Below are 15288 nucleotides of genomic sequence, written 5' to 3' on the forward strand. Positions count from 1 at the left end.
AATTAGGTTGAAGTTATCTTTCTATCTGACAATGTTGCGATATCATTTGAATATATACGTGGATGTGTCCACGATACCGCGCCTCTGTGGAATGGACGATACAAATGTCCTATATTTTATTCGAGGTATTGGCAAGATTGGCAAAACTTGGCTACATTGCAGTGCTCTGGCATGTCGCTTTTGTTCTGGGGCCTCTCTTGTTTCTTGGCTTGTTTATTCACCTGTAGTAAACATGTGAAATTAAGTGGACCAGCATTCTTAGACGCTATAATATAAGTGAGTTTTGTGTAGAGCACGCTCATCTACCAAGAACATTCGCATTGCACCTTCTTTCTCTGCAACCACGTACACGCTTGATCGACGCGAAATCTTGCGGGACGTTATCGTAGCGCTCCCTGATTTTGTTAGCCTCTGATGTATTGCTAATAATATTCCGCGTCATCATGAACCTTGATCCCTTGTGGTTACTTATTTTACTATTAGAAAAACAAATTTTAATTTTCGGAAACATTTTATTTCACAACTCTCCTCGCAAAGTCGCTAGCCAACAAATATCTATTTGTTGAGAAGGCTTCTTTCTGCCGTATTAGGTATCATCATAACCTGTTCACCTGCAACAAAAAGAGAAACACATCAGGAGATTTTCTTTTCAGTGGCTAAGGATTTTTTTGGTTATCCGTATTTCTTTCATTGGCTTTAACGTTAATTTTTCGCATTGTGATCTTGCTTTCTGGTTTGTTACATCCCCTCGGACGCCAAAATTGTAAGCCTTAAAATCGTTTAATACGCTTATCTTCCCATCTTAACCTTCGGGGCTCTGCTCCTGGTGCATTAGCAGTTGTTGGTGCTTGCGGTATTACCGGTGCCGGGATCACAAACAAACGCAATTACACTTGGAAACAACTAAGGTCACCGGGCGATAGAGACATGTAGCGCTATCATATATAATTGCGCTACTAAGAGCGGGCGAGCTCCGCATTGTGTCATTGTGGACGACCGACAGACCAGCACCCTGACAGACCAACGAAAACAATGGAAGTTCGCGCTTAAAGTATTTAACAGCAGCAACTGCGACTGCTTGTACGTTTCTGTGTTAAATATTGCTAGTTTTTCTGACAACTGTGAAGTAAAGCTCTCATACATGCTAGGCAACGTGAATACACGTGCCTTTCTTGCCTGCACTGTCTTTCGCAGAAGGTGCAGAAGGTTCTATGGACAATACCACGCCTTGCATTACGGCCGTGTTCTTCTGCCGCTATCAATGGTGTCCACAACAATGTGTTGGGAAAATTAAAGGTGCAGCTAAATACAACGAAATGTCATTCCGCGGCACCGCACTTGTCCACGTCCCGGAACTCAGTGAGCATTTATATAGAAAAGTGCCTTTAAGTGCGATGAGGAACTGTTGACACGGTGTCCGCACGGAAGAATGCGGACATCGTATCAGAAACAAACGGAAGCACACGCATAAAATAGAGCATTGTCTCCGAACGTGAAGAAGCAAAGCATACGTAGATGCAGAAAGGGCTAACACTATCTCAAGGGGCAAGAAATCGAAGACTGGCTTTTCTCGTCGTGCTGCCAAGTTGGCTTCGTAACGCAAACCAAACCTTCACCTCTCACTTAAGGTCCCAACTCACAACAGGTAAAGTGATCGTCCCGTGAATTTTTATTAGGAAGTCAGCTGTGTCTGCCGGTGTTGGACCCCTTTAGACCAGCCTCCTGACTAGCGCCAAGGGTAGTTACAGGGTGCGGCTCCAACCGCCCTGATCACAAGTAAAAAACAAAACTTTTCGCTTTTAAACATGCCAAGAGAGCATAAAATCTCACGAAGGAATGAGAACCCCATCGCTTGGGTATTGCTAGGGTAAAGAGTATTGCAGTCATAGAAGACGTTACAGTAACTACCCTCCGAACTAGTCCGCCTGCATGAGCGGACCATGAATGACTAGTTTCTAAAGAGAAACCTGTCGTCCGACGTAGGGAGGTCGCCTGAAATAGGTGGCGTAGTCATCCTAAAATGCTAAGGACTTAAGCATACGCATTCATTGTGAGAAATACTGTTCTTACTGAAGTAATGTGTTTTACGAAACCTTTGTGTAGAAATGTTTATATTCCCGCGCCCAAAGTTATTTCATGCAAATACAGAATCTTCACCTTCAAAGATACTGCTTCTATAAAAATACCTCGGAGCTGATACTCACAGTTCAGAAGCATCTTGACAAATTTGAGAAAATTAGCGAGAAGTGATGCCGGCGATCCTTCAAGAATACGGATGACCGTCGTCAACACAATGCATGACGTCTCCTTCAGTACTTCCCACACATTGACGACTGGCACATTTTGAAAAAAGCACTACAACAAAGGTATGGGAAAGTCACAGTATTAGAGATATTTTAAGGCAACTGTTCCTATTTGCAGGTCAGTATAAACTTGCCTAAATAAGCGCGATATTTATATTCACGTTATAAAAATAGCAAAACGTACAGTTTCAAATTTGCTAGAATGTTAGAGCCAAATGCACGTGGGAGATTCACACATACAGATTTTTTTGCCTTTAATGAGAAATATTATGCTAATTCCTCCCAGCGCGTTGGGAATTCCTACAAAACCTGTATGCAGTACGCGACATTACCCAAAAGACTTTCTGTTAAAGTTTGGGTGACGTGAAATGGAGTTTTTGCAAAATAAAAGTCGTGCTTCAACCCAACTGGAAAAGCAATGGGCTCATGCCTTGCTTGCGGGTTTATTGGAGTAATTAGCGCAAAACGGCAAGAAAGTACTACCACAAATCACCCGAGCCCGTGTACATGCAACAACAGAAATACTGGCGCATATACATGGCGGCCCAAAGAAGCTTCACCGGCCGTTCTAATACAGCTATCTCAAAGCGGTAAATCTGAGCTTATCGTGAGAAATGCTCCCCGCATCTATCGGCGTGCTGGCCATCCTTCCTGTCCCCCTGTCCTTCCCAGCCACCCATGCCTCATTCTTTCTGGGAATTCACCCCACACTCCATTACCCCATACCTAGCCTGCATCACTCTCTGGGAGGACCTTTGGCTGTACCCCTCGCCGACAGGGAACACGCAGGCTGCCCAGGGAGCTCTCTTTAAACATGCGTACAGGTTCTGCTCGACAATTCTTTAGCACTACGTGGACCCGGTGAATTGAAGACTGAAATCGGAACATGAACCTTGGTGCTGCGCACAATGCTGTTTTTTTTTCAATCTCTCCCTCTCTTTCCGCCAGCAGAGAAAATTTCGTTTGTACTCATCCATTTGAAGCGAGTTTATGGGAAGTTCAAAAGTATGTTTTAATGCATAGCATGCTTTGCTTAGTACCCGCATCGTCAGGGCCGTGTAACCCCCTGCATTTCCGAAAAATGCATAACTGTCCTAAGTAACAGATTTAATCTTTAAAATGACATATTAGGAGACGCTTAAATTTTCAAAAGAGCAAAAATGAAAATGATAAAGAATAATAATTTTGCTAACGTGATTTAACGAAATTAAAAATATGCACCTTATGCACTTTCTCTAAAAATTGAAGGTTAAATAAAAGCCGCAAAATAATGATCGAAATACTAAAACAATAGCAAAAAACCGGCCAGCCCTCCACTACACCTTCCATCTGTTGAAAAATATATTAGTAGTAATCTAAAGGCACCACATTGCATTACTGGTGTAAATTTACATTATTGTTAAAAAGAAACAAAATAAAACTTAATAACAATAAAAAAGCCCAGCGTCTTTCGCTGCTCGTAGCGAAATTTAGAAGTAAGGAACTAACACACCATAGACAAGCGCCATAGGAAGGCTGAAAGTTTGTAGACATTTCTCTGAGTTCCTGAACATTTTGATATTGGAGTAAACGCCGGAATTCCTTTGTCAATGCTCGTAAAGGAGCAATGTACCGCAGGTTTCCCGCAATAAATTAATCCTCATAATGTCGCAGACAATGACATTTTTAATTAAGAACATTTAATAGCACTAAACGGCACAACACTATTTATTTGTGCCCGCGTTCGCTCTACGTGGTGCTAGAGACCCTCGCCGACATCTATTCCATCGTTTTAACAAGATGTTTATTTTTAGCAGCCAAAAAGTATTTTTGGTTTTTGAATAACAGAAGCTCATGGCGGGAAATGTTTTTACTAACATACCTTTCCCGTCAACGACATAAATGTGGCAGAAACATCTCCGTCTGTCACCACATTTCTCCCCTTTTTCCCACTACGTCCGTGATTTAGGCAAAGCGTATAGGAACTTGGCTCGTGTCACCAGAAAAAAAGTCATGGTCTAGATATTCTAGTTACAAATTCGGGCGCCGCTCTTTAAGTATTGCGATTGTGCTGCATATAGAGTGCACAAATGTGGCAGAGAGGTGCATCTATGTAGAGTGACACACCACTCTGGACAGATTCTTATCTCCACATTAGACGTACTTCCACTCATTCAGCGCTTTGTTGACAACTGTGATAACGATAGACGCTGTCACCCCATACTTTACCCATGATCTGACCCGCAAAAAGACTGCCGCCCGCTGCTCTGGCCGCACCTATTGTTGGGGCGTCGCTATGTAGCACGTCTCGTGCAGCATTTCGCTCTCTTCCTCCCTCTCTCTTCGCTATAACCGTGTATTTTCCGCTGCTCTCCGCGTTCGCTCGCCCGCATACCCCGAATTCTGCAATGGTGTCGTCCCGCAAACGCATAAGACGGCGCTGAAGATCTCTGCTTTAAATATTGTTTCGGCAACTCTTCTGTCCCTTTTAAGCGGGGGCAGCAAACTTAATTTGCAACAACTCCAGAGCAACAAGAAGGATTAAAGCACAGAAGTGGTTCAAGGCACTTCGTGGTATTTTATCTGTTTATCTTGTAAGTTGAGCATCAGTCGCTCTGTTATTGAATTCTCTAAGTATAAGGCACAGTTCTTCCCTTAACGAGTATGCCTCAAAGTAATGTTTAAAATATTGTCACTAGTACGGAAGAGTATGTGAGCTCATTACTTACGACTATAGACGGCAGGAGGTAGCCCAAGTTAGCAAAATGCTGTACACGAAAACACGACAAATATATTTAGTACGTCATAACTCACGGGTATCTAAATTGCGTTTATCATTATTGCATTTTGAGGAAACAAAACGTGTCATAAAGCTTGACTTGTACTCACCGAATGTCTTCCCTTGACCTTGCAGAATGCTTGTACAAGCTTCACACACTGCACGCAGAAAAGTAGCGGTCAGTACAGCACCAAGAAGTTGCGCGAAAATCCGGAGTTATTCAAGGAAAGCTTGCGTACACTCCACAAGACAGCAGAGAAAAGGGAAACTTTTACAGACTTCACGCTGGAACATCACATCACCTTATTATCTTAAAGACTTCTCGAGCGGGTATTATATAAGGGGTTGGTTAACAAAATAATTTTTTGTCAAGCTTTTTTCATTGTGAAACACTAACAACGTTTGCCATTTATTACGAACATGGGTACTGGCTTGCAAACACAAAGTCATAACAATATTGCATCAGCAGGAATTCTCAGTCGAAGGCGGTAGCTAGAAAAAAACTAGCGGCGTATTTGCTCGCCTCGCTCGCATTCCTGCTAATGTCTACAGAAGATGAGTCTTCTGCCGGTTCTACGACGTCAGTGCCCATCCTCTATCTTCCGTCTGCTGCTCAGGCTTCATCATACCTGTCTCGCCCTCCCCCCTCTATGATTAGAGCAGGGAAGAGTTTTGCAATTGAAATAAAATTTATGACGTTCACACGGCCCGCGCGGCATTTGTCGGAACTTTTTGTTACTGTTGCACTTGGGGCCTCACGTTTAATGCGGGAAAGCCAACCCAATATGTATTTTCTGCATAAAACATAGTTTTGAATGCGTTTTTTCGGTTGTAGCAGTTCGTTGAAGCAGCTGGGTCTTGGCCTCGGCGACCTTCGCTAGTGCGTCATCCTTTGGCACCAACAAATACGCCGATGGCTGCTGGTGCACCGCCTCTATCTTCATCACCGTTAACTTTTTCGTGACTGCCTCAACTACGCACAAAGATCTACGTGCTGAAATGCCAAGTTACTGGTACCGGGAGGGACTGTTGTGTATGCGTTGCAATGAGCCAAGAACTTTTTTAGCTGTTTTTTCTTCTCTAAGGGGGCAAAGTGTGGGATTCTTCCCTGTGAACTGTCGCGTTGCTGCGTTCGAATTACCGCGGGCCACATCTCCTTCCATCTTTGAAGGAGCCGTGGAAATACTGGGCGATGGACGGTGGCGTGGCGCGGCGGAGGAATGCTAGATGACCGCTGCGGCAGCTGACAGAGTGGGAAGAGTAGCCAGCTCGTAGTGCCGCCAGCCAGGAGAGGCCAGCCGCCGCCAGCAAACTTGGAGGAGCCCGCACGACAGCAAGCAGACATGCGTTCATCCCGCCGTGCCGCAAGCATCCGGACGTTGAAGTACTGTGGCGAATGTGTCTCCAGTGCCATTTATATTTTGTTTCACTGCTCACGTAAAGCCCCTTTTCTATCTCGCAACGTTTGGTGCGGTAATGTTTTTCACGAGGCTGCTGCCTGAACCCTCCTCGGTATGCGCGACTACCTGCAAAATACAAACAGCGAAGAAAAAACTAAGTTGGGTGGACCTCGGTGCCGCGTATGTTGGTATTGAATAATAGACGTGATGCCATTCGTCTATTCATTGTCCTTTATTATGAGCTGATAAACTGACGACAGCGCTGCGTTTTTGTGCGTGAGAAAGATGACCACGTGCTTTACAATGACTGTGTGCACTTTCCAGACGGCTCCTGCTGATGAAGAATAGAATCATTCGCCTAGCAGAGATGATTTGAGTTTTACGCCGGAACGCGCGGATTTTGAGGCGGAGCAGGTCTGAAGATTTCTGTGCCCCACATTCTTGGAACTTCTTGCCTCTTGCCCAACAAGAAAACCACTGCTGAAGGGAACAGCTGAATTCTTGTCTCCTTTTTTCTAGCAGAACGCCGTTAATATTGAGCCACTACGACGAAGTTTTTTTTACGGAGGTGTTTTCTGCTCTAAGTATCGAATTTATTAAAAGGCGAAATAATCCTTTTTAACCCGCAGTCTTTTTTGGACTAGCAAATGCGAAAGTTTTGTTCTGTTTGTGAGTCTGTACGCCCGTCGGCTTGCCCGTCTCTCTGTCTGGTAGCGGTGGTTGTGGCAGAAGCATTCGTTCGGCTGTTTTTTGAGAGTGTCCCCCCCCCCCCCCCCCCACTCCAGAGATCCATGGGGCAATATGGTCTGTCCCTTGATTCAACCTTCTGGCCAAAAGTTTGAACAGGTCCTCTATATGAAGTCATATGTAGGCCGAACCGCTCCAAACTACTAAAACTGCCGGCGAAAGTCATAGTTCTCCCGATAATTTACTGCAAATAAAATGGGGGCATCTTCACTCCGTGGATTATGGCGAGGGTGCGGAGTACGGTGACTCGAAATGACATCCAAGTTGCGCCCCGAGTGACATCTGATTTGCGCCCCGAACGTCATTCGATTTGAGCCGTGAGTTGCACCTTGATTATTCCATAAATTAAACTGCAACTCACGCCTCAAATTGAGTTTCGCATGATTTTCGCTTGGTAGTGGTGTGCGCACGGATGGACACGGACGGACATTGGGAGGTCCTAAGGTACTCCGCACCGTTACAGGCGAGGGAGTAAGCCATTTTACTCTCGGGTACTAACTCACGGTCTTAGCCCAATTGGTAATACGACTGACACTAACTCTGTCTGATCTACCAGACACAGGTTCCAATCCTGCCGGTGCCTGTGTGATTTTTTGGGATTGCAAATGATATGCGCACAGACGCGGACGGACATTGTGCGGTACCAAGGTGCTCCGCACCTAAAAACCTTGGCACATTTGAGGAGGTATGTAAGTGGATAACCTAGAGTGCCCATGCATTTGGAGAAAACACGTTGTGTTTGTTTTGGAGATAGCAAGTGATAAAAACAAAGACTTGAAATAACCCAGAAAGGCTACGAATTGTTCGAGATAAAAGCGGGCGCAAGAACAGAGGTCCCGCTCGTGTAGTTCCAGCCTTAATTGGAATCAAATGATAAAGATGTGCACTGGGAATATGCTTATTAATAGGAGTCGCGTATGGTGCTTGCGTATATTGATGTAAACCTAATATACATATTATACAGGTGACGTCACCGTAGCTCCTTCTGGAGCACTACTATCAGTTTTCACAGCACTTCTCAATATAACAACGGTAGACAATTTCACAGCCTTCCACCGCGCAAGCAGTGCTCTAAGATGGCCGCTACAGTGTTGTCAGCGCAAGCCCTATATTGCATGATTACGGATTACCGGGTTAGTTGGTGTTGCAGTGCAGAGCGCTCCATGGTGTTTGTTCTCTGTCCTTGTCCTCGTCCGCATGCCTATAATTTTTTCTGCAATGCTACATATTGCAATTACGTCGGAAATATTGCGAATGTCGAGCGAGTTTCATTTATGTACCTGAGTATCAACTGAATCATTAGACGGCCGTCTAACAGGAGCCATTCAAAATGTTTCAGCCGGGAATTCTGAGTTTTGCACGAAACAAATCGTTTACTCGGAGCGCGTCCTAAGTGGCTGAAGGCAGATGACTGCATGTCCCACAAAAGAATCAGGGCTAGGGCGTTTGTTTCTGCGTGTGTGAAGAGCCCGGCAACAAAATTATATCCAGACTTCTGACGAATGTTTTTCGAACGCACACAACTCTGAGTTGCCCACTTGTCTATTAAATTTCTCGTCACACGGCGTAACATAAAGGCATCGCCGTTGTCCTATGTATTTTCTGGCGCCTTTTATAGATATATCACTGTAACAGCAAATGGGTTTGCTTTTACTGGCAGATATCGGTTAAGAATAGTGACAAAGAACAGCTACCGCATCGAGTGCAGGTTTGCACGGGAAAAATATCTTTCTTGTCCTTCAGTATGTACACAATTCTTCAAAACTACATCCGGAGCAATAAACTTCAAAGGAATCTTCATGTGTATACACGTCTAAAGTCACGAACAACCATTAAACAATTCCAAGTAACAAACAGGGATCCCTTCCAAAACTTGCATACGAGCTTTTCGCGAACCTTCAAACTTTAAAAGTTACAGAAATAGGGTTTTGCCATGGAGCAGGTACCAATTTGTTTTAGTAGCTGCTTAAAGTTTTATTTTGAGGGTTACAAATAGCACTGCTACCCTGTGGGAATATTTTTCTAATTTCCTCAAAAGCTTCACTGATTCCATCTCAATAAAATACGTAAATATTGAAAAGTGCGGGGAACGAGACGCAACATATTCTCGCGAAGTGAAGAAAAAGCCGTTCACCTTTTGTTAAAAAACCTTACTGACTAGTTCCTTCCCTTCCTCCACTGATTGTGAGTTACAAAAGTCCTCTCTCTGTTTTCATAAAAGCAACAAACAGCATGAATAAACAGCTTTCCACAAGACCTCTATAATATTTTACTAGTGCGTGGCGTACCGAAACATTTATTTCACCAAATGCTTGTAACTCGTACAAACAAATGCTTGTAACTCGTACAAACAAGCATGTCTTGAAACCCTTAGAGCAGATCGATGTAAAAATATATATAAAGAAATAAATGCCACTCACCTGTTTTATTCCCAAATTTTCAGGAACGGTAATGTTAACATGCTGATGGCATCCATGTTTGGCATGCAGCTGCCTGGCTTCGATGCCGTATAATTCGAATTGGGGGCTGAGTACGTCCAGAATGTCTTGAATCATATAGCTGGCTGTAGAATGAAAACAATATAACTTTAAAATACAACTAAGAGCATGCAAGCAGGGACTTTTGGTTAGGGCACAAAATTACCGCTTCCTGGGTGTGCAGAAGTGTTTTTCGGATACCGTGCATTCAGATATTTGACAATATTTCTACGCTCTCGTCCTAATAGTTCGTAAATTAAAATAGGTTTTCATAATATAGCTGTCCTGCCCATTAACGAACGCTTTCAGGGTAACGTTTTACGATCATAGAATTTAAAAGGGGTTTCTGAAGCCAACCCATTTGCTCGGGAAGTAGTCGAAATCACTTGTGGTTCTCTCCGGAGTCCTTTACTGCGTAATGCTACAAGCGCCCCTTGCAGATAACTCGTAAGTGTGCACTCAGCACAGAATCATTTTACCGTAAGGATTCCAACCTTTTAGGAACACAATATTGCCGCTAAGATGTCTAATCTCACCGCACACACATTTGCAATAACTTACTTTGAAGAGAAATCTATCCCGAAACTTTGATTTTCTGGCAGAAGTCTTATTCGCTACGTACACGCATTTTATTCCACCTCATTTCGGCGATTTTTTCCTTGTAAAAAATTGTGCCTCAGGAGCAGGGCCACCACACCAAGTTTGGTTTGCGGACATTACCTGGACAGCATTAGTTCCGTGCCTTCCCTACATGACAGCTGTATTGTACATAAAGTTGACACATGTATGTTTCCGCAAACTTCCACATCAGGGACATGCAACGGGTGATAGCACTATACACTGGTACAACGTAATGGCTGTCCGCAGTAGTTATCAGGCGGCAATAATCGGAGTGCTGCTTTTAAGGGCGAAGCTCCTCTTGCTCGGGCCCTGTCCCGGCCGTACACCGCACATTGTACACGGCAGATTGATGATGATTGTGGCAGGATCTCCCTAGGGATTGGCCAACCAAAGATTGGCCGAAGAGGTCATAACGCTTGACGCGTTCGTTGCTACCCAACAAGGAGGAGAGGAAGAAGAGGTTGTCGTTCGTCGCCTGCGAGCTCAAGACACGTACCGGGGGTACGCGACACAAGGCGCTCTGCAGAAGGCGACGGCCAAGGTGGCTAAAATGTCACACACCGAATTCGCCAACTTACCCATGGAGATTCTCATCGTCCCAAACAAGCCCTACAAAATCACCACAAACATCGACGTCGTCGACGGGCTTGTCAACGGAGCGGTAGAAAGCTTGACGTGTCGAGTCTTTATATGATGTGTGCGCGAATGTTTCACGGTTTTACCGATAAGCATTTTAGCTTCGCCCCTCTCATCATCATCCACTTTGTGGAGATGGTGGGATTTTTCTTTATCGCAAGTAAAAACTTTAGAAATATACGGTTCAAGTGTTCTTTCTGGGAGTGTTCACAATGGTATTTTGTCATAAATATATTTGTACTGCCATAAACATGGTAATATCGCGTACGGTTTAAGCGAGCCGACGAAAAAATAAATGTGGTGTAAAGTGGTGTGTTCATAACACTGTAGCCTTCTGCGAAACTACACGATTCTACGTTCTAAACATTAGGGAGTTGTGACATTTGACAAAGAATACGTTACTGAAATGTCTTCTTGGGGCTAAAGACATCATCAGAGGACGCTGTGACCATATATCAATAGAACAAGCTTCATTGGACGTGCTTGCGGTGGTTCAGTGATTATTAAAATCTAGCAGCATGACGATTCCCGCTGTTTTAGCCAAATGTAAGCACACCTGCTGTGTTGTAAAAGGTAATTGTGTGTGCTTCGCATTCAATATAAGACCCGAACGCACACAACAGCGACATTCCGTGGCTACTACAATCATTGCAGTGACGTAATTTAGCCTAAGTATGCAGCCAGTCCGTTTGCCAGTCTAATATAAAACAATTAGCCCCATCTTCCCGAAGGGAACGCTGAGTAGATGTGCAGCATCTCGGCGTTGCGTTGTGTTTCCGTTGTGTTCGTGGTGCTGACGCTTGCTTGCGCCAACCCACTAACTTACGGGACTGTTGCTTCCATCACACTTCATCGGAAGAACGGAGTGAAGTGGAGTCAACCGCAGCAAGCGCTGAACTGAACGCGCTCAGCGCGCTAGCCGATTTACATTCCAGGTTAAAGGAGGGGAGACGAGAGGAGGAGAGATGCGCAAGCGCCGAGCATGCGCCGCGAAAGCAGAAGCCAGAACGCGGCAGAAGCGAAAGCGAAGTGCACGCAGCTGGTACGAGAGAAGAAGTGGCGAGAGTATCGCGCAGCTGTGGGAGAGAGGGAAGGAGGAGAGTTGCGCTTGCGCAGTGTGAGTGCGGACGCTGACGCGTGACATACCCAGACTGTAAGATGCTCCGCATCTAAAACATTGAGAGATACGCCCAACCCAGCAATTAGACTTGACTTTACTCCGATGCGCTCCAACGCATAGGAATCGTGGAAACTGCGTGACTGGTTTACCGAGGCTCCTTTAAAAACATTTTTTTTTGTGGATGGCATTAAACTCCCAACTTGCAGCGTGAATATTCCAAAGTGACAAAACAATTTCGGTTGTTTTTCAGGTGTTGTGCTCCTATTCATGGTGATCATGATCATCATCACTTGGGCTGTGTCCACTTGAAGAGAAAGGCCTCCTAAAAAGATTTGCAGTCGCCCCTATCACGGCTCTGCCTAGCCCACTTTTTGTCCCCGAATTTTATTCGTTCATACCTCTATCAACAAACTACGTTGCTGTTTTCTTTTCTACAAAAACGACTGCCGTCTCTTCCCACCACCTCGTTCACAACGAACAAGCGACGAAGAAACCACTTTCCGGCGCCTACAAGCCAATTCCTATCTTCATAAGCTCTATTAAGTGCTATGTACCCCGCCCAATACCCTGCCACTTGTAACTTCTGCTCTGTTTCTGGCACCCTATACCACGTAGTATGGGAACGCCAAAGGACCTTTACTCTAACCCCAAATACCAACCCTACCTATAAGCAGTGGGTGAAAAAGGTGACCAGGTCCGCGGTCTCGGACCACTAGCCCAGAGTGCTGGAACAGGCCCGGGCAGCCAGCCAGCACCAAGGCATCTTGGAATAATGGTGCGTCTTACTGGGTGGAGGCCCTAAGAACTTCGTCCGTCCCACCAGAACACTAAATATTTGTTCTTTCTCTCTCTCTTTCTCTCTCTCTCTCTCTCTCTCTCTCTCTCTCTCTCTCTCTCTCTCTCTCTCTCTCTCTCTCTCTCTCTCTCTCTCTCTCTCTCTCTCTCTCTCTCTCTCTCTCTCTTCTTTCTCTCTCTCTCTCTTCTTTCTCTCTCTCTCTCTTTCTCTCTCTAAGTGTAGCTCCTAGTGTTTTCTCTATATTGTCCCTTGCGCTAATCCAAGATTTATTTCAAGCTGCTTAATGAGACGCCACGTTTATGCCTTATATGCAGAAAGTATACATCGGTTGCGGGCCAGGATGGCACAACAGATTGGCTTTCGTAGTCTCACGGAAATATGCTGGTTTTTTTATTCATTTGAGCGCAGCTGTCATGTCATCTGTGGTGTCAGTTGGAGCAGATCCTGTAATACATGTACTTAAATGCTGATTTCGATGTAGAGATCTTTAGCGTATAAATTTGTATAACATTGACCCTCAACTTTCAGCTCACCACTTAAGCTATTTGCTATGTTTCTCTTGCATCCCGAAAGGCACATATTCTATTTCTGGAAAAGCAAGCTTCCTCCAGGTCGTTCTGAAACCTTTAAAATCTACTGAGTGATGGTCGATTTATGAGCGCGCTCATATCTTATAAGCATGCCGACGAAGCTGCAAGGTGTATGGCGTATTTCCGTTGGCCGCTTTGCAGGGTAACATCACCTATCGAAGATGGTTAAGTCTGTAATCGAGTCTGCATACACAAACTTGCCTGAAACGTCCCCCGCCATTACAGAGAAGGCTGCGTTTTCTTAGGCTGTGCTAAACACGTGATGCGGAGAACCAGCCTCAGCCGCTAATGTTTGAAGATCCTTCTGCTGGCGAAAACCGCCTTTGAAAAGGGCCGGCCGGCCCTAGTCAGTCTGAACGCTCCTTCCCAGGAGCGAACAAGCTTTTGTGACCCCGACGCCACGCCACTCATCCAGATCACTACCAGGTCGCGCAAGTCTAAGCCGACGGTATAGCTTGGTTCCTGCATTTTAGCACCATCTTGTTGAAAAAATTGCGAAGTTCCACGCAGATGTAAGAAGTGACCTAAAAGGAAGCGACCTAAAGGAAGCGACCTAAAGGGAAGGGAAGTGATGTTTACATTGCCATTGATGGCAGCAATTTTAACTGCATTATGGAGTTGAAGCACAGAACCGTTTGAAATGATTGCTCAGGAGTCATTCAAAATTGGGTTCAGACTACAGTGCATGTGGCATTTTTCGTTCGCTCGTCGCTTCTGGCCGTAAATGTCCCAACGCTCGTCGTCTTTTATTGCCGCCCCGCATTGCTGCCTTGACTTGCGTCTTCGAGCCAGAATACCCAGCACACATTCACGGTCTACGCCACATTTCGATCTTGTCGAAGACGTTCTTTTTCTGCACGATTCATCGTGCGGGCCTGGATGCCCTGTACGCTGCAGGAATGTTCTCGGGTAATTTTTCTGGCACGAGTTCACGTGCTCTTTCGACGCATCGGTAGGTCAGTATATGCGAAAACAAGCACCGCATCTGGTGGTCTTCTGACAAACCCTGAATGCGCCTTCTCGGCATTCAAGTGGCGGGCGAGTACGAGCCGCAGGGCTCCTCCGCAACTAGAGGAACCACATCCAGCTGCAGCACCTCCGAAGGGAAGCGAGAGGGGCAAATCAAGATTTAGTTGAAGCGGAATTTTAAACTCTCGCTTCAACGAAAGGGAGAAATCATGAAGATTTGGATTCACCTTGGCATCTCTAAGTAATACCTTAAACAGTCCATTTTGTCCGCATCTTTCTACATTACTTCCTTAAGCACACAAGCTTGTCTTCAAATTGCGTGTTAGGATGGGGACCAAGGTAGTATTACGATGAGTTATTTATACTTGAAACAGTCCATTTAGACCGCATTCTTAAAAATTTTTTTCTTTAGCCAGGCCCCCTTCATCCCAGCCAAAACGATCGTGTGCGTTTGTGTGAATAACTGGATGGGTTATAGAAACTAATATTCTGTCTTTAAATACCTATACTGCCGCTGTGAAACATTCTCGTACACTTGTTGTTCGTGATTGAAAACTAGTAACAAATGCTAAACTAATAATGAAGATTGTAAAAACCGCCACTTACATCCTGGAGAAGCAAGGTCTAAGAAAAACTTGATGGACTGCCTAAACCCTCGGAGAAGCAGACCGAGGAATATTCGCGTGGCTCCTGTGCTGTATAGGCACTGCAAGAGGAAAGAACAATATATTTACGCATCATTGCTGTAGCGCTACACGCTAGCATGCATAAATGAGATATACGCAGGCAGATCATGCCCCGTCTTTAGCAAACCTGCTAGAGTACAGTTTTTTTGCGGCGTCTACACAGCGAGCTTTTCTGCGCTTCCCAC

At 45.0% G+C, this 15288-nt stretch overlaps 1 protein-coding gene across 1 annotated transcript in view; it reads right to left on the minus strand.

The window, feature by feature from the left end:
* Positions 1-499: 499 nt before the first annotated feature.
* Positions 500-15288, minus strand: part of LOC144178015 (uncharacterized) — a 28202-nt gene continuing 13413 nt past the window's right edge. Inside the window, exons 5-10 of the mRNA XM_077705558.1 lie at positions 15024-15123; positions 9629-9771; positions 5172-5219; positions 5012-5050; positions 2205-2355; positions 500-611 (exon numbers count right to left, since the gene is read on the minus strand). Of these exons, the coding sequence (XP_077561684.1) occupies positions 556-611; positions 2205-2355; positions 5012-5050; positions 5172-5219; positions 9629-9771; positions 15024-15123 (537 nt within the window). The 3' untranslated portion in view covers positions 500-555. The remainder of the gene's footprint in view (positions 612-2204; positions 2356-5011; positions 5051-5171; positions 5220-9628; positions 9772-15023; positions 15124-15288) is intronic.

The sequence above is a fragment of the Haemaphysalis longicornis genome, unplaced genomic scaffold (assembly GCF_048455015.1).
Source record: "Haemaphysalis longicornis isolate Haplotype H1 unplaced genomic scaffold, Haemaphysalis longicornis Haplotype H1 scaffold_371, whole genome shotgun sequence".
Classification (NCBI taxonomy): domain Eukaryota; kingdom Metazoa; phylum Arthropoda; class Arachnida; order Ixodida; family Ixodidae; genus Haemaphysalis; species Haemaphysalis longicornis.